The 26,082-nt window shown below is 33.5% G+C and overlaps 3 protein-coding genes and 1 pseudogene across 4 annotated transcripts; 1 reads left to right on the top strand and 3 right to left on the bottom strand.

Annotated features, from left to right (window-relative positions):
• The first annotated feature begins 298 nt into the window (after positions 1 to 298).
• On the top strand, positions 299 to 956 carry LOC121248827. Its single transcript, XM_041147415.1, has one exon. It carries the CDS (start codon positions 484 to 486, stop codon positions 712 to 714), a length of 231 nt encoding a protein of 76 aa, XP_041003349.1. The 5' UTR covers positions 299 to 483; the 3' UTR covers positions 715 to 956.
• A 793-nt stretch (positions 957 to 1,749) lies between these two features.
• On the bottom strand, positions 1,750 to 4,074 carry LOC121248826 (annotated as a pseudogene).
• Positions 4,075 to 8,321: 4,247 nt separating this feature from the next.
• On the bottom strand, positions 8,322 to 11,962 carry LOC121248825 (uncharacterized protein At1g66480-like). Its single transcript, XM_041147414.1, has 2 exons — positions 11,094 to 11,962; positions 8,322 to 8,522 (listed from the first exon to the last, which is right to left on the bottom strand). Exons 1-2 carry the CDS (start codon positions 11,697 to 11,699, stop codon positions 8,460 to 8,462), a joined length of 669 nt encoding a protein of 222 aa, XP_041003348.1. The 5' UTR covers positions 11,700 to 11,962; the 3' UTR covers positions 8,322 to 8,459.
• Positions 11,963 to 21,109: 9,147 nt separating this feature from the next.
• On the bottom strand, positions 21,110 to 22,982 carry LOC121248824 (MYB-like transcription factor 4). Of its 2 annotated transcripts, XR_005937518.1 has the most exons (4): positions 22,554 to 22,982; positions 22,232 to 22,361; positions 21,463 to 22,053; positions 21,110 to 21,389 (listed from the first exon to the last, which is right to left on the bottom strand). XR_005937518.1 is itself a non-coding variant. In XM_041147412.1 (3 exons), exons 1-3 carry the CDS (start codon positions 22,681 to 22,683, stop codon positions 21,624 to 21,626), a joined length of 690 nt encoding a protein of 229 aa, XP_041003346.1. In that variant the 5' UTR covers positions 22,684 to 22,982; the 3' UTR covers positions 21,110 to 21,623. The 2 variants fall into 2 exon arrangements, 1 of the variants encoding a protein (XP_041003346.1); XM_041147412.1 differs by having other exon boundaries at positions 21,110 to 22,053.
• Positions 22,983 to 26,082: the final 3,100 nt, after the last annotated feature.

The following is a 26,082-nucleotide window of genomic DNA, read 5'->3' as shown; positions in this document are numbered from 1 at the left end:
AAAATTAATTAATTAATTAATGCCTTTTATGTTTGTAATTGCCAGCTATTATTGGGGCAGCCCCAACAACAGAACCGACAGTTCCAAAGAGTAACCGTATATAAATATCTTCTTGAAAGAACATCTGTCCAAAGAGTAACTGTATATAAATATCCTCTTGAAAGAGTAACTGTACATAAATATCCTCTTCAAAGAACATCTGTCCAACTCTTCCTCCTCTGGCAACACGTGTGCAACTAACTACCTCCATATGGTGACACGTAGCATCCTTCATGATCACAGCCAATAAAAACCATCTCTCTCGAGCTCCCACAGCTTCACATCGTCCTATAAAACTCAAGGTCCCAGCACCATTATTTGATCACAGAAATCTCTCTTCATAGATCATATACAGATATTCCTGCCTGCAGGTATTGATTCTGTTCCTCACTTTTAACAGTACTAGCTGATTGCAAATTTGGTGCGACCATTAATTATTATATCATGACTGGGATTGGATTTCCGGCGTGCATTCAATGTGGCACGAGAAGCAACCCTTGCCGGTGCAAGGTGGTCGGCCCCACTCTTGGGTTCCTGGCGTTTGTCGTGGCTGGTGTTGTGGAATGGCCGGTGGGGGCTTTGGTCTATTGCTTTCGCCACATGAAGGGCCGCCGCATCATGGCTCATCCTGCCCACGTTGTTTACCCTCGCGTCTCCAATGCCATACCTATTTGATCATTTCTTGAGGCCAAAGCTTGTCATGTTGCTCTTTTCTTTTTCCTTTTTACTAGCAGCTTGTTATAATGTCTTAAACTTATCTGAAAGTTGTGCGTTTTTGTTTTGCTTAATCAGCCTATAAAAAAATATATTATGATAGTTTTTACCATTTAAGTACTGCACGTTTTGATAACAATGTTTTGTATCGTGTTTTACTAATTACATCATGTTAATGAATAAACATCCACTTGTACGTGCAACCTATTACTCAAAATACTAAGAAACTTCTTCTATTGTCTAGACATCGTGTTAATCTTGCCCATTAAGCTTCAGATTAATGGAAACTGAAAGGCGATCGAGACATGTGGAACTCTTTCAATATTTCTCATGAGTAATATTGAAGACATTCAGCAGACCACTGAAGATCACCAACGGCTACAAAGCCATCCATATATGGCAACCGAGACCTAAAATCTTCCCATATCCAGTTAATCCTTCCTCTGTAACGTTACAATCCAGCTTGTACTTTTCTTACTCATTTATGTACATAGTCTATATATAATGGAAGACTCATTCATGTTCTCACGCTGTGGATGACTCGTACATGTTCTCGCGGTGTGAGACATTTACAAAAACACTTGGTTCTCAATTGTCAGTCTATATATAATGGAAGACTTCCATGCATCTTCTAACCGTGTGCGAGACATTTACACAAACACTTGGTTCTCAATTGTCAGTCTATATATAATGGAAGGCTTCCATGCATCTTAATTGTCTTTATGGTATCAGAGCCAAGTTTGTGAACGAGTTGCCCTAGGCCTTCTCCAAACTCGGCATGTTTCGGCATCACTTCAACTTGCAAATATCTTTCACCAAACCTCTTAGGCAACTTCTCTACGTATCAAACTTGGCCTTCTACCTCGGCACAGTTTGCGGGAGAGTATTGAAGACATTCAGCAGACCACTGAAGATCACCTAACGGCCACAAAGCCATATATGGCAACCAAGCCACACAAAGACCAAACGGCTAAAAACCCATAAAATGGCAACCGGGACCTAAAATCTTCCCCTATTCCGTTAATCCTTCCTCTGTAACGTTACAATCCAACTTGTATTTTCCCTACTCATTTCTGTACATAGTCTATATATAATGGGAGACACTCATGCATGTTCTCACGTTGTGTGAGACATTTACACGAACACTTGGTTCTCAATTGTCTTTATGGTATCAGAGTCGGGTTTGTGAACGAGTTGCCCTAGGCCTTCTCCAAACTCGGCATATTCCGGCATCACTTCAATCTGAATTTCAATAAGGATCATGGAGTAAGAGTACGCAAAAGCTAAGTCCCCCCAGTGCTTGGAAACTCCTCCATATCTTTTGTGTTTGAGTCACAGTGCCAATGCTTATTCCAGTGACTTCCCCTGAACTTTCCAGTTTCTGGTGATTGAGCAAGTAAAGAACAAAACCCAAGTTAATAAATATGTCAAGTTTCTGGAAAATGAAAAAGTAAAAAAAACTGATAAAGGAAGTTAATATGTACCCGCAACTTTGGCCACACCAAGGCCAAGACCAATTGTTGAATATGTGAAGGACATCACGGATGCCACAATGGAGAGCCACCACAACTGATCGAAGTCTGGAATTTGAGAGGAAAGTATTTCAACAACGCCAAAAGCAATCATGTACGGGCTGCTGTTGATTTGGCATGGATCATTGCCTTGACTGCTGTGGAAGCAATTAGACCTTTTGACTGCCCTGTTTGATCAAAACCAAAATGACCCATTAAGCGCGCCCTTTAGAGTTCCAAACACCCTATTAACAACAAATGGAAATCCCATCTCCACATGATTTCAAACTTACATCATGCTTATGGATGATGCTATGGTGTAGCCAATGGCTACTCCAAAGGGGTTCAAGTACTGAACTAGCCCACATATCGTGACCTTTGCTCCACCTAGAATATTAAAAAAACCACAAACAGATTAAGATTTAAAACTTCAAAAGCAATCACCTTTTTTAGTTTGAGCCAAAAAGAAAAAGATTAAAAACACTGGAAAATTCACCAAGGTTTGATCGCACAGCATCCATGTAGGTATAGTTTCTCTTGCCAGTGTGAGGGTCCCCAGAAAGATAACATGCAGAGAGGAGTGTGGAAGTGTAGTAAGTACTAAGTGACAAAAGAAAACAAGAACATGACTGCATGGCCAGCAACCCATCCCAGCTGAACAATGGCCCAAGCCAAGGACAAAACCCCAGACCCAATCACAGCTGTTATTATGTGAGCACTGGCAGTCCAAACCGTCCTGGATGAAGAAATCACGTGGAAAAGAATACAGTGAAATGAGAAGATTTTAGATAAAAATTAAAAGTTAAATAAAATATTATTAAAATATTATTTTTTAATATTATTATTGTTTTGAGATTTGAAAAAATTAAATTAAAAAAATTAAATTATTTATTATATTTTATATAAAAATTTAAAAAAATTATAATAATAAAATGAATCGAGATAGTTTGTCTAATCAAACGGGTTCTTAGTAACAAAGACATTAAAGCTAGAACTATTTTTGGTTAGCATTTATGGGAGGTACTTTTGCTGCTCCAAAGAAAGAGCCCACATCTTTAAAATTACTAAAGATTGTGCAATGGAAATTTACCCGTTCGCTTGAGACGACCATCGTCGTCGAAGCACTTGGAGCCGCCTTGTGGATTGACGTCGACCGAGACATCGAAAACTTGGTGGTGAGAAAGCTGGTTTTTTGCTGCAATGTTCTCACCCATCTCTGTCTAGGAAAGGAAACCAACACAAAACAAGCCTTTTGTGTGAGATACAAAAGAAGCACCAACGTCCCCCTTTTTCTTTTATCTCTACAGTAACCTCAATAAAAGTCCGTGCACTGCTTAATATGCAAGTGAGAGAGAGAGAGAGAGAGCAGAGACAGTTAGCAGTGTATGTATGAATTTAACTCTTACACTTGCAGATATCTTCACCAAACCTCTTGGGCGACCTGCTCTTTCTTCTCTACGTACCAAACTTGGCCTTCTACCTCGGCACAGTTTGCAGGGGAGTATTGAAGACATTCAGCAGACCACTGAAGATCACCCAACGGCTACAAAGCCATATATGGCAACCGAGACCTAAAATCTTCCCATATCCCGTTAATCCTTCCTCTGTAACATTACAATCCAGCTTGTATTTTCCTTACTCATTTCTGTACATGGTCTATATATAATGGAAGACTCGTGCATTTTCTCACGGTGTGTGAGACATTTACACAAACACTTGGTTCTCAATTGTTTTTAAATAGTACTGTTACTTTTCAGCCATGCGCTGCATGCATCCTAACTATGAAATGGAAGTACGCGGCGCATGTGTATATATGCTTATATGGATGCTTGAATAGTACTGCACAGTAATCGTAAAGTTTAAAAAGAACCAAATAATTCTGTTTTGGGTGCCGCAGCCTCATGGATTTCTCCCTCAAATTTACCACCACTGCAAAATTGCCCCTTTTTTCATTTCCTTTCAAATATTTTTTAAAGATTCTTAACTATTAAAGAAAAAAAAATCACAACTCCACTAATATTTATTTTCTTAATTATTAAGAAAAAAAAATTAAAATACTCAAAAGGTAATTTTGAAGGAACAAATTCATCGGACTTAGTATAATTTTACTTCCGTTTTGTGTCACCAATTAATATAGATCCCTCGACAAATTATTAGTGCAATTAAAAATAATCGTTCACGTTTAAGTTTCGGGTTCTACCGTATCAATTGGTGAGCAAGAAAATAAACAGAATTTGTGAGTTTACGAAGACAAGAAAAAATAAATAAATAGCAAGATAGGAATAAGGAGTATTGTTAAATACAATCTTAGAGTATGCAAATTTCGTGTGACTCCTTTGAATAAAAAAAATGATCTATTATTAAAAAATAATTTTTGTATATGAATTCTAGATTTATCAATTTTTTCAACAGGAATATGCGAGACTTACGCACTTTAAAATTACAAATATCATTTTCCATTTAAAAATTCTACCAATCATATTGATTTTCCAATTATTGAATCAACACAACTTGGTGTTTTGTTTCTTACATACATACATATATATATCTATATATATATATAAAGAATATTATACATTAGTTACTATTTATTTTTATACTTTATACGTACAATTTTTTTTTTAAATAAGATGTAACATCCAAGATATATTGTGCCTTAATTCTGACAGCTTTTTCCTTATTATAAATAATATACCGATCTCTATTAATCCAACCTTTAATGATGTACGTTGTGTCACCAATTTGTTAGAAAATATATTCTCACGTACAATATACGTTCTACAGAAATTTTTTCAATTCTAAATTCTAAATTGTATGTGATCCCAAAACAAACACGCGTTCGTTTGGGTCGTCTCGATCAAAAGCTAGCACGCGGAGTACTGCTCCAAGATATGGACGATCGATAAGAGAACGTAAGCTTTGCCCTCGTCTTGAGGGCGTCAAATTAATTCACAACCAAAGAAAAATAAAGTATATAGTGGACCGCCCTAAGCAAAACCCCCCAATCCCAATCAACAGCTGCCTGCTTATTGACACTTATTATATATAATATATATATATATATATATATACATATAAAGTTTGAATTAGTCGAATTCAATGCTTTATATTTTCATTGGGATTTTAATATTATTAACAGCACTTAATGATAATTTATTGAAAAAAAGGAAAGGATTCAAACAAGCTGACGATAGTACTAATGACTAAATACTATTGGTAACTGTTAATTAATACTTAATTTCCTTAGCAAATAAGTAATTAAAGGAGAAGAAAATAATGACTTGATAAAGTTGAAAGACGACTCAAGTCAACTTGTCAATTTTATGTAACTGGTAAAACACGGCGATACAATTGACCCAATAATAGCATGCCACGTTTGCATCCACAGTGTATTCGAATTGAATGCATGTCATCCTGTGGTCCAGTCCTAATATTGACCAATTCTTACAATTGATACCAACTCCAATAGTCCTCTGATTCCATGTCCATAAAATGCAAGGAATTCATTATCATTTAACTGTCCAGCAAAACTCCATTTATAAAGACTCTACTCTCTCTCTCTCTCTCTCCCTCCACCTCGCTCTCTTCGATCTCTTCCTCCGAGTCTATAATTATATATCTTTGCTCAATACCCCCTTTGTCATGATGGCAAGGCTTCTAGCATTTATATCATGTGGTTCTAATAGAAACAAGAAATCACTGAGACTGGGGAAAGATACATCTTTCCAGTCCAACGACAAAAAGCTTTTCTCAAAGTTGAACAGTAACATCAGCAGCAAAGCTCTCTCAATGGTAAAGATGATTTCTTGGAGGAAGGTGCAGGCAGAATCTGATGAAGATGAAGATGATGAACTTGACAGTGATAAAGCAGTTTGGAGGAAGACAATCATGATGGGTGAGCGTTGTCGTCCTTTGGATTTTTCAGGTAAAATTATATACGATTCTCAAGGAAACCTTCTGCCAGATTCAGTAAATCATGACCAGAGAAATCATTATCACGTTCATTAGACGAAGAAGAAGAAGAAAAAGATTTGAGTTCTTTTACTGTGCTGTGTATGGGAGGGCTAATCTGTTTTTCTTTTATTTTTTCCCTTTCTTTGAGTAGGAGATGGCTATTAGCTATAGCCAAACTCCAGAGTTTTTTTTTTTTTTTTCCTTCCTCGTATTCCTGTGGGAAATCAGGAGTTAGTTTTGCACATAAAATTAAGGACGATGCAGAAAGAAGACAACGAAAAATACAAGAATGATCAAAGTCATGTAAATCCATGGAAAGTTGAGCTGGAATTTTCCTTTTAGACTTGTGAACTTAAAACTAGCCGCAGCAATTTACTATTTTCTTCATCACATGCTATTATAGTTCATGGAAACTTTTCGAGATTATAGAAATTCTCCACCAAACATTTACATAGGATTGCAACTGAAATTATATGAAAACGTCGGTATCGATCGAGTTAGATTTAGGCGAGAATCTCGATCATTGATTTTTAATTTTCCATTCATCTTGACATTTAAAATTAATAAAATATATTTTTATCAATCTTTAATTATTAAAGTTGGTGCCACTCTACCGAAGGTTTGGTACTGAATGAGTATTGAATGCATACCGAAGAATGTAATTTTATTTTATTTTTTCCACATCTCCAAAATGGAGATCATGGTTCGACCCCCTCCCCGATGTATAAAAAAAAAAAAAAAAATGTAATTTTTTTTAAATATTTTTTAAAAAAATAAAATTTACAAACTTATTTAAAAATAATTTCTTAACTATTAAGTAAACAGAAATTAAATACAAAATATGTGGTCACTCCGTCATTTCTCTTTTGAAAAAATATTGTATTTTCCTCCGCTATATATATCGCTCGTGGCTATTACGTAAACTCCTGAGGAGTGATGTCTTGTTGCCGGCCCAGCCGCCCAGCAGTGACTTGCGACTTGCAGCAGGGGAAGTCAGTTCGTGCACGGCTCATTCGGTGCTTAATGGGCTATTTTTGTACGTAATAAGAGTATATTATTAGCCCAATGTCTCTTTACAAGCACTCCATGCGAAAGCTCTTTTGTCCCCATTTTCTACAGACTAGACGTAGCCCCACTTCACTTGGACCAATCGATGAGAGCTGTCGTTAACACCATGGTCCATGACTCCATGAATATATATATATATATATATATATGGTCCATGCCAAAAAATAAGACTTCAACATTTACAAGTTCGTTAATAATTATTATTTACTTTACTAAGTTTAAGAATAAAGTTCTGCTCTGTTTTATCTTCAAAAAAATGTTTTTGCTATTTAATCTTAGGTATTATAATTCTCATATTTCTTATTGACACCCTACCGAAATTTACAAGGCTGAATAAATTCTCCGAGTTTTGGCAAAATTTTGAAAGACATTTCAATTGATCATTTCCGGCCACGACACAGTACATGATACGTTTTATTTCGTGTAAAATTAATCATGATATCATGTAATTGTAATATTAAGGGCAAATGAAGCCACGTTCGCCTGGTAATAAAACGAACAACATCTTAAAGCTGGACTATCTGCATTAATTTGATGCCATTAAACTTGCTTTCTGAGAATGATCTGAGCGTACGTGCAGTTGGTTCGATCTCTAAAAAGTGTCTCTTTAGCATGCATTCAACAAACAATATCATAAAACAAAGCTACAGATCGATCGAGCATTTTATGCCCCGACATATCCACGAAGCATGCACTTCTTCAAGTCTAGATCAGTTTGTAACGTTCTTTTTTGTAATTTTCTATACAAATTGATACTAAAGACTAGGGCTTCTCTTCGCATCTAGAGAACATGCAGTGAGACAATACATTTCAGTTGCAACTCGATCCACGTCCTAAATTAACTCGGCTATATATATACTTGAAGAGTGCGGCTATATACTCCGCACACCTCACATGATATTTTTTTTTTTTTTTTTTTTTTGTTAAACTCAGCACATGGTGTGCTGCAGCTACAGGCTGATGTAAATAATTACACATACTTGAATATAACAGCTGCCTGGCTAGCTATAGTCTATATATATTGCCTACAGCCTAAGAACAAAATAAGTGGCAACATTAATATATGTATACTAGTCTGTAGATAGATACAAAGGGGATCGCAAGAAAGAGTATCAGTTCTTGCACATAATTTTGCCTCAGTACCCGATATTTAGACATAATCGATTTACTGCTCTATTTTGAGGCAGCATCTGGACAAATCTCCTCTTCTTCCACCCGAACAAAACTCACTCGCTTCTGCAGATTTAAATGGTCCAACAAAGAAAGTTAGCATACATAGAAAGTTAATGCCAAGCGTAAAAAATGGACTTTGGAATTGATAAGAGGGGCTCGTATCGAAACCAATCTTTCCCTGGAAATGGATGAAAAAAGACTCAGATATGCATGTGCTTGAGATATTGATGCGTGTGCTTAGATGATCAGTAGAATCTTGCTACTTTGCTTCAACAAAAATAACGTAGATAGCCATAAATATGCATGGCGGAAATTCAAAAAGCAAACGAGGAATAATTAAGCAAATATATATAGTTTGACAAAATAAACTGAGTTTTAGAACACTTGCTTGATGATCTGTCCTCTGTAATTTAAAAGTCTATGGTAATTAAGCACATAATCAATTGTTAAAAAAAGGTAAGTACACATAACTAAACTTGAAATAGTTCCATATATAAACTAATTATGCAGGTTTAGTCAAATTTGTGGGTAACTGAATAGGTGTTCAAGTCTAGCTATTGATGATTTAGAACAATACTGGGTCCAATTTTTGTATAAATTAGGAAACAAAATATATAATTTAAAATAATGAGGTCATGCATGCTGAAAATCGCTGTCTATTCATTCTGATGGTTTTCTAACGGTTGCTTTCGAAAGGAAAACGTACGCGCGCTAATCTTCACATAAAAAAAAAAAAATGGAGACTGCAGCTAATTAGCCGTCCTACCGATGCTATTAAAATTTGGACAAATAATACTTGCAATCGTAAATGTGTAAGTGTCATACAGTCATTTTGAAAAAAAAATAAATAAATATAAGACTCATATGAAAAGAAATTAATTTTTTAATAATAGATTCTACTCTTTTTTAAAATGACTGTACGACATTTACGCATTCTACAGCTGTATATAACATTACTCTAAAATTTTAGTGGTTGGGACTGGATAAGCACAACGGCAAGTGGCCCAAGCCAAGCTCCAAATCAGTACTAATTGAAGGGGTCCCTGGAATTACTCGGCGACTAATTCAATCGCAGTAGTCTGAAACAAGCATCATGACGAATTGAAAGGGTCCCTGAATTAGTCGTATACGAAGTCAAGTACCTAGCTAAGATTTGTTTTATTTTATTATTTTGGCCGGGTTCCTAGCTAGCCACCTACCATATATATTTTCTTCATCTTTCCATCATTGCATGTATGATCCATTTTCCCAGACCCAATTTTGGTATTGGGAAAGCTTCCGTTATTGTTTGGCCATGATCAATTTCTGATATATAATAGACACGCAGATGCATTTTTTCATCCTCTCGATCGAAACCCTTTTGATCCCTCATGATTGCATGCAAGAGCTAGCTAGATTAATGTTTCGTCGATCAACTGTTCTAAATTTTATGATCATGTAAGGGTCAAGTAGTACTTGTTATGATCATCCTGATATGCAGCCGGCATGCAATATATATATATATATATATACATATATATATATATGTATGTATGTAAGGTAGCTAGCCTCCTTAATTTGAAGTAGTTGTGACTTAAAGATATATGCATGCATCCTTAGACGTTATCCCTAATAGTACATTAACATGCATGTGAGGATCTTAAAAGTCAGATTTGGTCGACTCGTCCTCTTCTTCCTATTATACAAGCTAGGGCTATCATGAAACTAGAAGGATTATGACTTTCAATAGACGTGCTTTAATTAAGAGGTTAGGAAGTGTGTCATGATATTCTTAATTTCTTCTTGTTCCAATTTTGGGTTAATGCAAGTATACATGTCAGGTTCTAATATCTCATGTAAATGTTGATGGTTATCTCTTCCCCAGCCGTCACGTAGCAAACTCTTCGGAAGAATTTAACTTGAAAAGCGCGCATTCACATGACCATTTCAGCTGGTCTTTACCAATTTGACTTTGTTTTCATTTGTTCCCTATAAATTATAATTAAACGTTTTGACTCCAAAATTAGCTTCTTCGTCTTCTTCTGTTCTTTTTTTCTTTTTTTCGTGTTTGGGGTGGCAAGTCCGCGACCGCCTAATATAATTACCAATTTATCTTCAATTATAATATTTAGTGAAAAATTAATTAGAATCGAATACAAATTCTTTCCTATTCTTTTGGTTACCAATCATCCATTTGTTTATTTATTTTTTCATAATACTACATATGTACAATAAAAATAAATATTCGTGACAGGTTATTTATAACGATAACGATTATTTACGATAAAAATAAATCACTCATTTTGACATAAAATAATTAATTTTACTAAAAATAATTAGTCATAAATAAACAATTTTATTGTAAAGGCGCGTACCGAAAGTTATCCTAAAATGGCTTTTGACATTCTTAAGCAATATGGTCTCTTATGTCCGTCCAAACGGCCGACAGCGTCTAATAAACCCAGGGGCCCTTCAACATTCTTATGCACATAATCATGATCAGCAATTATTGATAAAACTCGTATTATATGTTCAATATCAATAGCTTAATCTTCCACAATCCTAACAAGTCATATTTCAAGCATTACCATGAAGAAATTAATCATGAAAGTAGCTTGGGACAAATTCAAAAAACAAAAAAAGCAAACGACGCACCTTATGTGCCTTATTGTTCTCCCCAATACTCCCAAGAACCGGTTTCCATGGCGTTTCCCTGTGCTCCAACAGGCCATCTTTTACGTCCGGCACATCGCCGTTAACCTCTCCGGCTTGTTCCATATAAAGATCTAAGATCTTCTCGGCCACCTCCACCCCGTCTTTGCTTTCAGCCACCAATCTGGCTACTTGAGCACTCGGCAACCTTATCTTCACCTTCAATGGCCCAGAACGATCAGACACAACACTAGACGATGGTCTGCTATTGGAAAGGTCAGAAACCGTTCTTCGAGATAGCATCAAGCACTCGAGCCTATCCTTGGCACTCATGTGTATGCCAGCGGACTGAGACCTTCTGGGCACCTTGTCCTCAGGAAACTTGGGTAGTTCTACTAAGAAGTAAATTTTCTTGGGCTTGAGCTCTTGCTGGGGTTCCAATGGCTTGGCTCGGATGCCATAACGCTTTGCAGCCTCAGATTCCAACAAGACATGACCAGGATGGTCCTTAACAACGTCCCATGCTCGCATGGGGGTCTTGAACTTGAAGGTTTCCCCGTTGATCTTCATCACCTTAGCCTTTTTCCTTCCTCCTAGACTGTTCCCCATCTCTCTTTAGATTAAGCTCCTTGGCCCTTAGAAAGGATCTCTTCCACCCAGCGTACCTGAGTATGCCAGGACTTTTGAACACGATTTATATACTCGGCTTAATTTAATAGGGCTTTGTCTGGGAATACAATTAGCAGTCGAAAGTTGAAAAGATCAGCGATGATGCATGTGAACTGAATGAATGGTCTGAAATGTGGGAATTCTTTCAAGATTCCTTTTTTGTCTTTGTAAAATAGTAGTGGGAACTAAACCCATTTGAACATTGATGACATGAATACACTCAGAGTGATTTGTATTTTTACGATGGAATGAAATGAAATGAGTTAAGATTAAAATTAAAAAATAAAATAAAATATTATTAGAATTGAAATAAACTATATTCGTAATATTTTGGTAACATAAAGCTGAACTTGTGAGCTGTGATTTAACACCCAATAAGAAAAGCAGTGGGCTACCTAGATTCTTTTCATACCTTTTTGTAATAAAAGTTAAGGTCTCTTTAGGGACAAAGTTGATTGCATCACGTGCAACCTTTCAAATGGATGAGGAATGTTGAAGATCAGGGGCTGAGCAGCTTTCATCTGCAGATTACCTGTACGCAACCTTAATGTCATACACGTGATTGCAAAGTGATGTTGTCAATTGGGAAGTCAATAATTTTGTGCTACGATATCGTTAATTAACTAATGATCATGTTCATTATCAGCATGACAGCACTAGCAAGCTATATCATGTGGGCTAATCTACATCTTTTCCAATGGAAAACGGGCCTCTCCCTTTCCTTAAACCCTACTCTTTCCCTATATAAGCAACCTTCGGTCTCATATTTCCGACGTAGGTTGGGCTCTAAGTAACCTGATTCTGGGCTGAGACATACAATTAATAGGCCTGGTTAGGTTGAACTCTAAGCAACATAATGAATGCAATGCAATTGGACGGCCTGGCATTTCGCTTACAAATCACGCCCCCAAAGATGCTTGTAATGGCCAACTACTTATGAACGAGGGAATAACTCAGACCATTAATATAACAAATGGAAATCCAATTCGTGATTTCTGTGACTCTATTAAAACAAAATAATATTCAATTTCTTTTGGGAAAATTTATATTTTGTATTTTCAAAATACGATTGGTTTTATAATTTGCATATAAACTATCAAAATTGGTAATTGCGACTCTAACCTATCAAACTCTTACAATGTATATATATGTACAATCAATAAAGATCACATGACTGTTAAGATCAACGAAAATATTAATATAATATTAATTAATTAGATGCATGGGACACAATTAATTTTCTTACAATTTTTTAGCCATATATTCGATATTTCCTTGTCAAATTAGATAAAAGGGTACATTTATATATATTTTATTTCCTCGATATCATGCATTTTATACAAGAAAAAACGTTGAGGCTGGTCGGGTGTGAAGATTAATTTCACATCGGCCAATCAGCAAATGTCATGTAGGCATTTCAAAAAAAAAAAAAAAATGAAAACGGACCCGCATACACAAATCCTCTCACTCTCGTCCTTTCTCTCTAGATCTCCCCCTCCCCATCTGCACTCAAGATATGGCTATCAAACATTTCTACCTCCATTGCCATATTCTTCTTTAACATTTTCTTGTTGATTCATTTTTTTCCCAATGTGCATGATTTTACTCTGCTCACTTTTACCAACCAGACCCCAAAGGCCACACACTCTCCACTCTCAGCTCATAAACCTCGTCTACTGCAAAACCCAACATGTTTGGCTAGGTTTTGAGCATAAGTCCGATTACCAATCACTTCTAAAAGCAAACCCAGATGGCCTATTACTTCCAAAAGCAAAATCCAGATCGTCAGAGGGTTCTTGAGCAAGAACCCAGATCAATGAACTCAAAAAAGTAAACGATATTCTATAAAAATGATCGTAATGAACTGATTTAACTTAAAAAAAATTATTATACTTACGCCTAAGGTTTATCTATGAACACACGAAATAACGAAAATTAAGGAGAGGGAGAGGATTCAAAGGAAGAAGAAGAGGGACAGTCGGCGTCTTGAGTGCAGATGAGGGAGGGAGAGGAAGAAAAAGAAAGAGAAGGAGAGGTTTCGGATGTATTCATTTCAATTTTTTTTTAAATGTCTACGTGATACTTACTAATTGGTTGGTGTGAAATTAATCTTTGCACCCGACCGGCCTGGAGCTCCTCTCTTTATACAACTCTAGTATAGTCTATGGTACGTCCACATCATGAGTATACATACATATTATAACTAATATACATATATATATATATATATATAGTTTGCAAATTTAGACCAAGACAATGTGAAGGCCGGCCGGCCGTGGCGGCCCTAGTTGTCACGCTAAGACCGGAATATTAATTTCCTTGATTACAGGCCAGTACTCCAATTTTTACGATGAAATATCATATTCCAAACTAATTATAACTCGTAAGATATCCTAGCTAGCTAGTCTCTGATTAGGTGCTTATAATTAATTAATTAACTAATTAATTAATTCTCTCTGGCCCTTCAAACCTGGCCGCTCAATCTAAATTCATTAATCAAGGCCGTCCCAATCTATCTAGCTAGCTACTTTCATTAATGTCTCAGTGCTATAAATTACACGTACACATGACGCGCATACACCAGTGAGTTCAAATAGTACTGGGGCTTTATAGTTTATACCTCTTTGAAAACCCTCAAAGGATTGGAGAAATAGGGGTGAAATTAGGATTTGGTCTTGGGCTAAAGTGGGTGGTATATGTCAGTATAAATAATATGTATTTTTTGTATGTGATTATATAAAAAAATAATTATACATTATAAAATTATATAATTATTCTCGACTTACTCATATTTTTCTAAATTTTAAAAAAAAATTTATAGATCAAGAATAAACCTGAAAAAGTATTTAATAATATAAAAGATGTTAGATTTTTATTGTATAATTGTATTACTGTTAATAAATGAAAAAAAAAAAAACATGTGAATAACTAATAAACTCTTCACAAAAGAAAATAAATTCTTCACATACTCTTTCTATCTCTCTAGAAACGTCTCATCAATCATCTAGCTAGATAAATTTGTTGCCTCCTATATGCAAGAATCTTTCAGATTTGTTTTAACTATTAGATAAACTCTCTTAAAATTTCTAACTAGTTAACTGATTAATATGTAGTTAGAACAATCTCAAAGGTTGTAAAGAAAAATAATGTACAGGTGATAGCTAGGCAAGAAACTCAATGAAGTCGAGAATGACCCAGATGAAAAAATAAAAATAAAAAATCACGTAACTATGTAAGTTCAGAAAAATAATAAAAACTTATATGATATTATTGAGATGAAACTAAACAAACAGCATAGTACACACCAAAGACAAATAAATAGAGATAGAGATGTCAAATCAAGACTATTACATTAATGGACTTAAGGATATTTGAGTGATATATATTTGAATATTGGGAGGTAATCTTAACTATTTTAAGAATATTTACACTTAAAATTATAATTATACAATATATAAGACTAATTTTTAAAACTTTTGGGCGCCCCTAATCTACAACACAGTTCCGCCCCTGTAGAGAAGTACTTAGTACTAGTAACCTAATTAGGTTATCAACGTACGGGTCTTGCATTAGATAGATACCGCATGTTCTTTGACTCGTGCCTTGGACCTGGTTCTTAATATGTTTGGGTTCGAAGTTGTTACTTTGCGGCGGAAGCCACCGGGCGAGACCTAATAATTTCTCTTCTTAATTTGTTATAATATATTTCCATATGGTCTATTAATTATATATACAGTGGGTACGTAATTATAAGTTAATCAGAATGACGTTGTAAAGAAAAATATGGGATATCATGATGAAGTCGGAGCAAATATTTAGGCCCGATCAGATAGATCATTCCAAAAGTGTTCACGTACGTAATCTTGAGTTGTTATGTGGCCGTACTACTATATATACCATCCAGCTTACTGCAGGCCGCTAGATCAGTACTGTCATGAGGTATATGCCCCGCCGCCCACAGAGATCAAGGAAATCAAATCTATTCATTATATGTTTTTTACTTTTTAGTAGAAATTTAGATTTAAAGTTAAATTGAGATAGTTTGTGAATAGTAAAATAAAAATTAAATTATTTATTATATATTGTGTAAAAATTTAATAAAGTTATTTTGAGATTTAAAAAAGTTGAATTATTTATTATATTTTGTATGAGAATTTGAAAAAGTTGTAATGATGAGATAAAATGAGTTGAGATGAGTTTTGAATCCAAATCTTACCTAATTCTTTTCTTCACGTATTTTTCTAATCGTCATAAACATTTTTAAAAAAAAATAAAAAAATTTACAATATTATTAAAAAATATTTTCTTAATCACTAAATAAAAAAAAAAAAACCAGACACAAATTCAAAATCCAAATTCAAAACCCAAAACATTTATCTTTCTCTTCATTTTACTTGTTTTACTAATCCCTATTCTTTTGGGGTTTTTTTTTCTTTTTTCTTTTTTCGGTTGGAACGGGTACGAATCGAAGCTGGGTGTTGACTTTCCTAAACCTAACGAACTTTCCACGACATTGCATGCATGAATGTGCATAACTAATTTGATTAATAAGTTTGTTGGTGCATGATAGCCCCCATATAAGGACCGTTTGGTAGAGAGATTTTTTTTGTCCGAGGCTTCTTGTAGCTAGGGACAGCTTCAGCTAGCTAGCTGTTAGAAAGCGAAAGCTACCTGCATTATTTCTTCTTCTTTTTTGAGGTAACGTACGTAGGACTTTTATTCTATGTATTCTATGTTTAATGAAATGGTTTCCTACTGTTTAAACCAGCTTTTGAAAGATAAATTAACATGAGTATCTTTCTTGAAACCATTGCAAACTTCTCGTACTGACCAGAACTTGAACAGTTGATAATTTTCTATCAAACTGGCCCGAACCAGCTTAGATTGACCCTAACTAGCTAGCTACTGTTTTGTTAGGCATGAATGCCAATTGGGATCTCAAATATATTGACTTTCAGTACCTGATCCGTCGGTTCGTCCATCTTCTACGCGTTAGTTACAACTATAGATATATAATTGTGGGGCTAGCTGAAAGATTAGCCAAGACTCTAAAAAGCCAAATACTTCCGGTTGGTACGTTGAGCTGAATTGATTTAAATTGAGTTTTATAAATAGTAGTGAATTAAGATAGTAGAGTGAGTTTTATGAAATTCACTTAAAATAAATTTAAATATATTTATATATGAAAAGTTAAAAAAGATTATGGGTACCAAATATAAAGAGTAGTGTTGAGTTAAAAAAGTTGTGAATTCTATGTATAAAGAAATTTTAAGTTGAGTGATGTTTAGTGATCTGAGAGTTGTATTTAGATGTTAGAATAAATCTACAATAGACTCAATTGAGATGAATTGAACTTATTCAAAGATCCAAAAAGGTATAAATATTAATTTTGTTTTTTATAAGAAAAAATATTTAAGTGCTGTATATATAGGTAGCTAGCTAGCTTGCTAGGTACTAGGTTTTCTTTTCCTTATTTCTTTTGCTTTTTCTATTTAGCTTTCTTATCTGGTAAAATGGCCCATGAGTAGAATCGAGAATATGATCGCCAGGATTGATCTTGAGCTTAATTTTCAACCCCAACCACATCACGTACATTGCCCAAAACACCCGCCTCGCTCGGAGAGTTGGGCTAAATCCATGAAATAGCCAGTACTCCTGATACATACCAGTACGTATTAGTTGAACGTCGTAACTTTTCTATATATATATATATATATATATTTTTTTTTCCCCTTCTTCGTACGAATTCCAAACGATCGAGCTCTTGATCTTCAATACTGCAAAAACCTCTCCAATATTGCCGACGATCGAAAGATTCGAAACTAACTAATATAGATCGATTAGAAGTACTATATTGTCCTTGTTCCCAGCAAGATCAATATATAGGGTTGGTTCTAAGATATTAAATTCATCTTCCTCACAAATAAAGATGACTGACTCTTGGACTGAAAGTGGTATGACATTTAACCTTAATTTGTGTCGGTCATAAAGTCCTCACAAATCTCAATGCGTTTGTTGCTTTGACAACATTAATGGCCCATATCTGCCACGCAGAAAATTCATTTTTTGAGATACCATCATAAACACATTCTAAATTTATACATTCAAAATCACTCCGATTTCTTTTATGCATAAAATCTACTGGCACTGTAATATTTTTATTTTTTTGGTTATATATATATATATATATAGTGGTATTATATGTACTTATATTTTTATTCATAACATTTATTTTGTCATTTTTTTTAATTTTTAATTTCATAATTTTTACATATCAATAACTGACATGTGGAGAAATATATTTTTTATAATTTTTTTAAAATACATAATATATCTTTCATATATATATATATATATATATATATATATATATATATACCGCGGGGATAAGATCAATACGGATAGAAGTGTAAATTTAAACCAGAAAATCAGTTCCGGACCGGATCGGTTGGTCCGGAACTGGTTTCTTTATTATGAAAACCGGTCGGATCCAGTCCGGTTTCAGTTCCTTAGTTTCCGAGACAAGACCGGACCGAACCGGACCGGTTGGAAAATATATATATAAATTAATTTTATATATTATACAAAATATTTATATATATAAGTTTTATATATAATATTAAATTATATATTAATTTTTTATATATAATATATATAATTATATATCACATATGAAATAATTTCATATTATAATTTATAAATTATAACATAAAATGTTAATTTTAAATATGAACATTTGTAATTTGTTTGATCATATATTATTAATATAATTATATATAAGATAATGTTATTATAATTTATAAAATAAAAGTTTAATCTTAAAGATGAAAATTTAATTGATCATATGCTTTAAACATAATATATATATATTAAATTATTAATAACATTTTATCATAAGAAGTAACACTTTATTATATATTTTTCATATTTTAAAAAAATCAGAAAATCGGATCGGACCTGACCGGAAACCGGTAAAACCAGAGGTACCAGTTTATGAGGGTAACCAAACTGTAATCAATTTTAAAAAATGTAAAATCGATATATATCGGTTTGGTCCTAGATTTTATCCAAAACTAGATCGACTACATCTCTAGATACATATACTAGCTAGCACTGTTGAATGGTAGATAGTCCAACAAGCTTGTCGTTTGATCTTTTTAATTTCTTATCTAGACATTAGTGCATCATGTTTGTGGCAATGTGTTATAGCCTACACGTGTTTACACGTGTCTGTGTAGTTACACGTGTTCAAGGCTTTTATGACATGGTGATCAAGGTGTCATTCAAGAGAGCATGCAATGCAACACGCTGACAGATGATCAATAAGTTTACGAGTGCTAGATCTGTACAGGAGATGAAAATCTGGATTTATGTTGAAGATTTTGCATGCAGTAATTTCATTTTTTAATCTATATCTTAGTGATTAAAATGTATTTCATTTTCCACGTATCTGTTATTAATTAGGATGCTAGCTATAGTACAAGATCAACAGTACCCCACTCCGACCAACTAATTTAAGAAAAATGATTTATTCACGATATGTTGTATAATATATTGTATAATAATATATTAAATGAGGAGTATTTTTATAAAATTATACTACTTTTATAAGATATTTTTATAAAAATATCTCTCATTTAACACATTATTGTATAATGTGTTATACAAAACGTTGTGTGTATATCATTAATTTAATGTGACAATTAAGCACTTTCTTTCTCCACAAGGAAGGCCAGCTCGGTACAGTCTTAGGGTTGTGTTTGGATGTTGAAGTGAGTTGAGTTGAATTAAGTTAAAATGATAAAATATTGTTAGAATATTATTTTTTAATATTATTATTATTTTAAAATTTAAAAAATTGATTTGTTTATTATATTTTATGTTGAGATTTGAAAAAGTTGTAATGATGAATTGGAATGAATTGAGATAGATTGATGATGCAAACGAAGCCTAATTTTTCCTTTCATTAATGAAGCTAGCTGGCATTAATTTACGCATGAGAAATAGCAGCATGGCCTTTGCCGCAGGAGCTACTATGTTTGGTTTTCCAATCAACATATAAATAGTAATTACCGCCCTGATCATCTGTAGTACGTAAATATTACTGCTCTACGAATTCATCAATGTATATAATGTTACGATAATGATAATTGTTACGTATATATAAAGAGATTATATAATGTAAATTAACTTACAAAATGATTTTATTTTATGAAATTTTTTAGATTTATTTTATAATAAAAGTAAATTTATAATCTGACGTACCGCATTAAATCACATCAGTTTGTGAGTTTAATTTTGTATGATAATATTAGTTTTAAGACAATGGGTACGTGTACAGAGAAATGAACTTCATTATATATATTGATGATGTGGTATTTTCTGGTTTGTGCGAGTAGGATACAGTAAGGTCGAATTAAGTACATTAATCTTTAGATAGATTTTCTAATTTATTGGAACAAAGACAGTATTAAAATCTCATCGATTTTTTTGACAAAACTGAAAATTTGTGCTTTTCAGCTTAATTACTTCCAGCTTACCGGTGATCTATTGAATTAAGTTGATGCAATATTGCAAGGTCTTAGCTAGCTTGGCTCAATTTGGAACAATGAAAACTCTCGTCTCGCTGAAAGTGTTTTATTTTTTCAAATAATTCTGTACAGTTTTTCAATAGTACAGATCTAAACATAGCTCTTCAGGTTCATAGGTTCATAGCTAGGAAAGACCTCATGGCAAACTATCGGATAAAATCCCCAGCTTTTTACTATGCCACAGTACTCAAGCAAGCTAATTCGCATGGTACTACTTGCTATATGAAAGCCAGTTATTGAGAAAATCCACTCTCGACGTTATTGAGAAAATCTGTATTATTTACTAATAATTACAGATGGAAGTTATTTTCAAAATTCTTCTGAGACATGGAAAGCCAGAAGGGAACATATACAATATCTTGCCATAAGTAGGATAACGTTTTTGTTGCAGCCATTTGTGTTAGTACGGCTACCATGCCGGCCAGAGGCCATAGTCTCCCAGCTATAGCCCCACGCTTCTATTGCCATTGGCACAAAAGAGGGATCAAGCCACAAGGTGATGATCAACTTGTGTACTTTACGTGATTTACACGAAGGAAATCATGTGCATCTGAAGGAAATCACGTGCATCGATCATTGATCACGTATCCGGCCCCCAATCTAATTTAGTGAAAAAGACTCAATTTGCTCTTTCCATTTAGATGACTAATTAACAGAACTGTGTGCTAGATCTAGCTTAATTGCTTAAGTAAACCATACATACATACATATATATATATATATATATATGCTAGGGGAAAAAATAAGACACATGAGGTCGACACTAATTAATTATTCAAATTCTGATCATGATCACGAAGTTAAATAAATATAAAATTAATGAGTAGTTCTACAGATCAATAACATATACAGCATAGTCCCATGATCATCATCATCCTACATTAGTGATCTTGGGCTCTGGAATACATGAACAGATGGTGCCTTCCAATTTCCATGCATCAATTTCTGATCATTGGAGTACTATTAAACTACTACTCGATCCATCTCTCATTTAATTTACATGCTATTCTTCTGAGCTTTCATGTTCTGAACTTTACAACTGAAACATTATCACCAATTTAGCCACGCGCGTATATATAATTCATGTAATTCCATCCAGGATTTGGACGTACCGCGTTATATATAATCCGCTGCTGTTTGCCGGCACCAAAATAAAATTCTCCATCCAAACAGTTTCTCCTCGTGAATCTTTCTATCTCCGATTCCAGGACAGGAATATTTAGAACATGATTCAATTTGTCTATAAAATATAAAATAGCATATAATCTTAAATCTAAAAAAGGATGAGGGTAGGAGCTGGTTCACTTTCCAATAATTCCCTTGTCCCAATGGACTTGGAACTTTGCCGCTTCTCTTCGACGAGGGTAACAGGAGGAGAACTAGGAAAGGCAATTGTGAGATCAAGATTCAAGTCGAAAGAACCAGGCATTTCATCTTCAAGACTACTACTGGCACCGTCAGAAACCGGCCTATCGATCTTGCCAAAGGATTTCAGCGGCTTACGCTCATTATTCATTGACTCAGAAGATGTTGCAGCTGCAGAAACGTCGCACTTAGGTTGAGGCCGAGAAGGAATCTGGTTTAGCCTATGGTTATTTGGATCAATACCCATGCTTATTAGTTTTCTCCGGATGTGAGAGTTCCAATAGTTCTTTACCTCATTGTCCGTCCGTCCTGGTAGCCTTCCGGCTATGAGTGACCACCTAACAGTCGCATAACCATTTGTTAGGAAATGACCGCTTACACGTACGTGTCCGCACATGCATAGGGACGCACATTTATATATACACTGAAAGGACGTAGATATGTACGTATATATATATATATATATATATATATGCGTACATGCATGTCAAAGAAAGGCTGAGAGAAGATATATACCGATTGCCAAGGAGGGCATGGAGCTTGATGATGAGGTCCTCTTCATCTTGACCAAAGTTACCGCGTTTGATGTCTGGCCTGAGATAGTTTATCCATCTAAGCCTGCAACTTTTGCCGCAACGATCCAATCCTAGTCCAAGAGAAGAAAATAAATTAGGTAATGTTAAATAATAAAAGGAAGAAAAACAAAAACAAAAAAGTATTTAGGAATATAGTAAACCTCCTTTCCACCCAAAAGAACAAAAAGAGAAAAAAAAAAAAAAAAATCATGAACATCGGCGCACACAGACACAGGTTATAATATTTTTCACCGACGACAAACCTGCAGCCTTGGGGAGGGAACGCCAACAGCCTTCGCCGTGGATTCGGATGTAGTCGATGAGCTTTTGGTCTTCTTGCTTGGACCAAGCACCCTTGTTGGTGCCTTCTTTATCACAGCAAGGTTTTCTCATTAGTTCTGATCTATGATTTGGTCTCCAATCTCCTTCTATTCAGAAACTCAAAGAAAATGCAGAAAGAAAGAGATCGAGAGAAATAGATAGAGACCCCATCCAAAAGCAGCGGATGGGGCGTAGATATACTCGTGAGGAAGTGAGGATGAGAGAAGGTTGTTGACTTGGACCGGTGGTTTTGGCTGTAATTAGGTGGGTCATGCAGTCCTAGCTGCGGTTAAGTGGATAAGGCTCTGTTCTGGGTCTCTTGCTGCGCTTACCGTTAAGTATATGTCATTTTCGTTGTTACAAGATATTGCAGCTTGCATATTCGTTCGAGTCCTCTTTATATCTATATCATCTTCCATCTTTCATAGGAGAAAATAATTGAGGATAAGCCTTAGAAAAAAAAATATATATATATATTTATATATTATGAGGACGTTAAGAAAATATCGACCGCCCAGGCCAACATTTGCATATGCGGGTGGTCGATCCTGTAACGATCATAATCCAAGAAACAAAGAGAATGTTGTCCTCTAAGTACTACTATCAAACTCATCACAATAATATTAATATATATAATTTGCCCTTTTCTTTGAAATCAAGTCATGCCATGCATCGATTTCCATCAGAAAAAAAAAAAAAAAAAAAGCTCATGCCATCTATCATTTATCTTTAGATGATCAAGTTTCTATTCGAGTCCCGTACGTACGTACGTAATTTCGAAAGACCATATATAAAACTATCAATACAGTAATATCCGTGCAGAAAAGTTTTCCCCAAACATGCAATCCAATTCCTAGCTAGCACCGGCGAAATTACTCTTATTATTTCCCATTCCCATGTATATATCCTCGACATCTCCTCATGCTGCGTGCGTACGCACCTAGGTACTGTCATACACATGAATATCAACAAATTTGCACTCATTTCTTCTTCAAAACTCTATATTCAATCATTTTTATGTATTTTTTACGCACTTCACTAATGTGATTGGTTACATCATTTTTTTTAATATAAAATAATTGTTTTAACCAATCACATCAGTAAAGTATACAAGATATATGTAAAAGTGACTGTATGTAGCAGAACTCTTTTTTCTCCGGTATATATATATATAATTTCAGATGATCAGAATTAATTATTAATTTGAAGATGCTTTGATTTAAGACATGAATAGCAAATCGTACTAATTTCCTAATCTTATGGAAGGTCTGGATAGCTAGTTAAGATGAAATGAAATGAAAGTTGAAAGTTGAATACAATAATATTATAATATTATTTTTATTTTGAAATTTGAAAAAATTGAATTGCTTATTCTATTTTATTAAAGAATTTAAAAAAATTATAATGATTAGATGAAACGAAATGAGTTAAGTTGAGTTCTAAAGCCTTATTAATGCTACAGGTGGAGCACTTTTTAATATGGATGAAAATTTATGTCAACCACAAAAATAATTAATTTGAGCAAGTTTCTCATCACGTAAATTACAAGCGCAGCTAATTATTAGCAGTTAGCTAGCTCGCTAAATATACTGCAAAAGATATTATATATATATATATATATATATGTATATTCTATTCATTATCTCTATATTACATATGATTTTTTATTTATTTTTTCCTTAACAAGTATACGGTATTTGAATGATGAGTAAAAAAAATCAATTAATTTAACAGAAATAAAACAAAAAAATAAAAAATAAATGTGATGTATGATATATGAGATGATAGGCAAGCTCAAATATATATCTGTATATATATAAAGGAGTCGTGCTACCTATAAATCTCACATCATATACACATTTAAAAACATATTATTTTACTTGTTTATCCTATTTTACTTATAAATATATCTGGAATTATTTTTATTATGTGAGTAAAAAGATAAAATGATATATTTTTAAATGGATGTGAAAGGTGTGAGGTTTATATTTAAAATTTTTCTAAATAAAGTGGCTATCAAACGGTAAATTTTGTTTTAATGGTTTTTGTTGTTTTCTGTTAACTTTTCTTACTTTTTCTATTAAGTCCGTTTGTATTGTAAATAGATCAGGTGTGAGTTCAGCTGAAAGAATAAGATGTAGGTCTTCTCTTTAATTTTTTTACCTTTTCGGCTTCTCTATTTTTCTGCATATTCTCATTTGTTTCTTTCTCCAAAACCAAATTCATTTCCTTCTGTCTCTTCGTCTTCGTGTTTTCATCTTCAAATTTGTTTTCTGGGGCGTTGGTCCTCGCCTAATATGTATATATATGAAAAATTTTACTCATTATTTTTATATCATATTATATGTGATTTTTTAATTTTTTTTTTTATTAAATATGTAATGTATAGATAATAAAAATAATAATTTGATTAGTTTAAGAAGAATAAAAAAATATATATAAATAAATAAAATGTGTAAGATGATGAGAAGTAAAATTATATAAATACAAGTGAGACTTGTACTTCATACAGACCACCAATTGGCAATAGTGAAGCAAAGTTGCAACTTTAAATGCCTGTGATACGTGTACTTCATGCAGAGAAGCTCATTCAATTCAACGTAGAGACGATCATGTCACTCTCATGATGACTCCCTCCCACCTCAATCCCTATCCATTTCTTTTGCTTTCAGCTTCAAATAAACTCTAAAGAAAAATATTAACAGACGTCATTTTTTTATAAACATTTTATATAATTATATTTTAAAATAAAGAAGAATCTTGCTAGTGTCTTCAGAGTCGTGTTAAAATTTTTTATCGAAAAGTATTAGAACTTTGTCTATTTAGTTTAATCGACTTATTTGACCGTTGGTTAAAATTTTTTTTTATTTAATAATTAAAAAGTAATTTTAATTATATTGATATATTTTTTTCTTTTTTAAAAATATTTAAATATATTAAAAAAATAAAAATAAATACAAATATCTAGACTGTATGTCTAACAGTAAAGGTGGGGCGGCATAATAGTCTCATCCAAAATATAAAACGTATTTTTTATTTTTTTAAATTTCTTTAAATATTTAAAAATTCATAAATTTATTTAAAAATACTACTTTAAAAATTAGGTAAAAAAATATAAAGAAGATAAAATTAAATGAAAATCGGTAGCTTTGTCAGATGCATCTAATTCGAATGTAACATTTTTCCTTTTATAAAATACTATAGAAGTAATAACACTTTATAAAAATATAAATAAAACATATGTTATTAAATATATTTATAGTAAAAAAATATAAAGAAGATAAAATTAAATGAAAATCGGTAGCTTTGTCAGATGCATCTTCGAATGTAACATTTTTCCTTTTATAAAATACTATAGAAGTAATAACACTTTATAAAAATATAAATAAAACATATGTTATTAAATATATTATATAAATATCATTACTTAAACTCAAATTTATGTACCATGTCAGACTACGTTTTCAGACT

The sequence above is a fragment of the Juglans microcarpa x Juglans regia genome, chromosome 2D, assembly GCF_004785595.1.
Source record: "Juglans microcarpa x Juglans regia isolate MS1-56 chromosome 2D, Jm3101_v1.0, whole genome shotgun sequence".
In the NCBI taxonomy this organism is placed as follows: Eukaryota; Viridiplantae; Streptophyta; class Magnoliopsida; order Fagales; family Juglandaceae; genus Juglans; species Juglans microcarpa x Juglans regia.
Note: the sequence above shows the minus strand (reverse complement) of the source record. Positions and strands in the feature narration are given on the sequence as shown.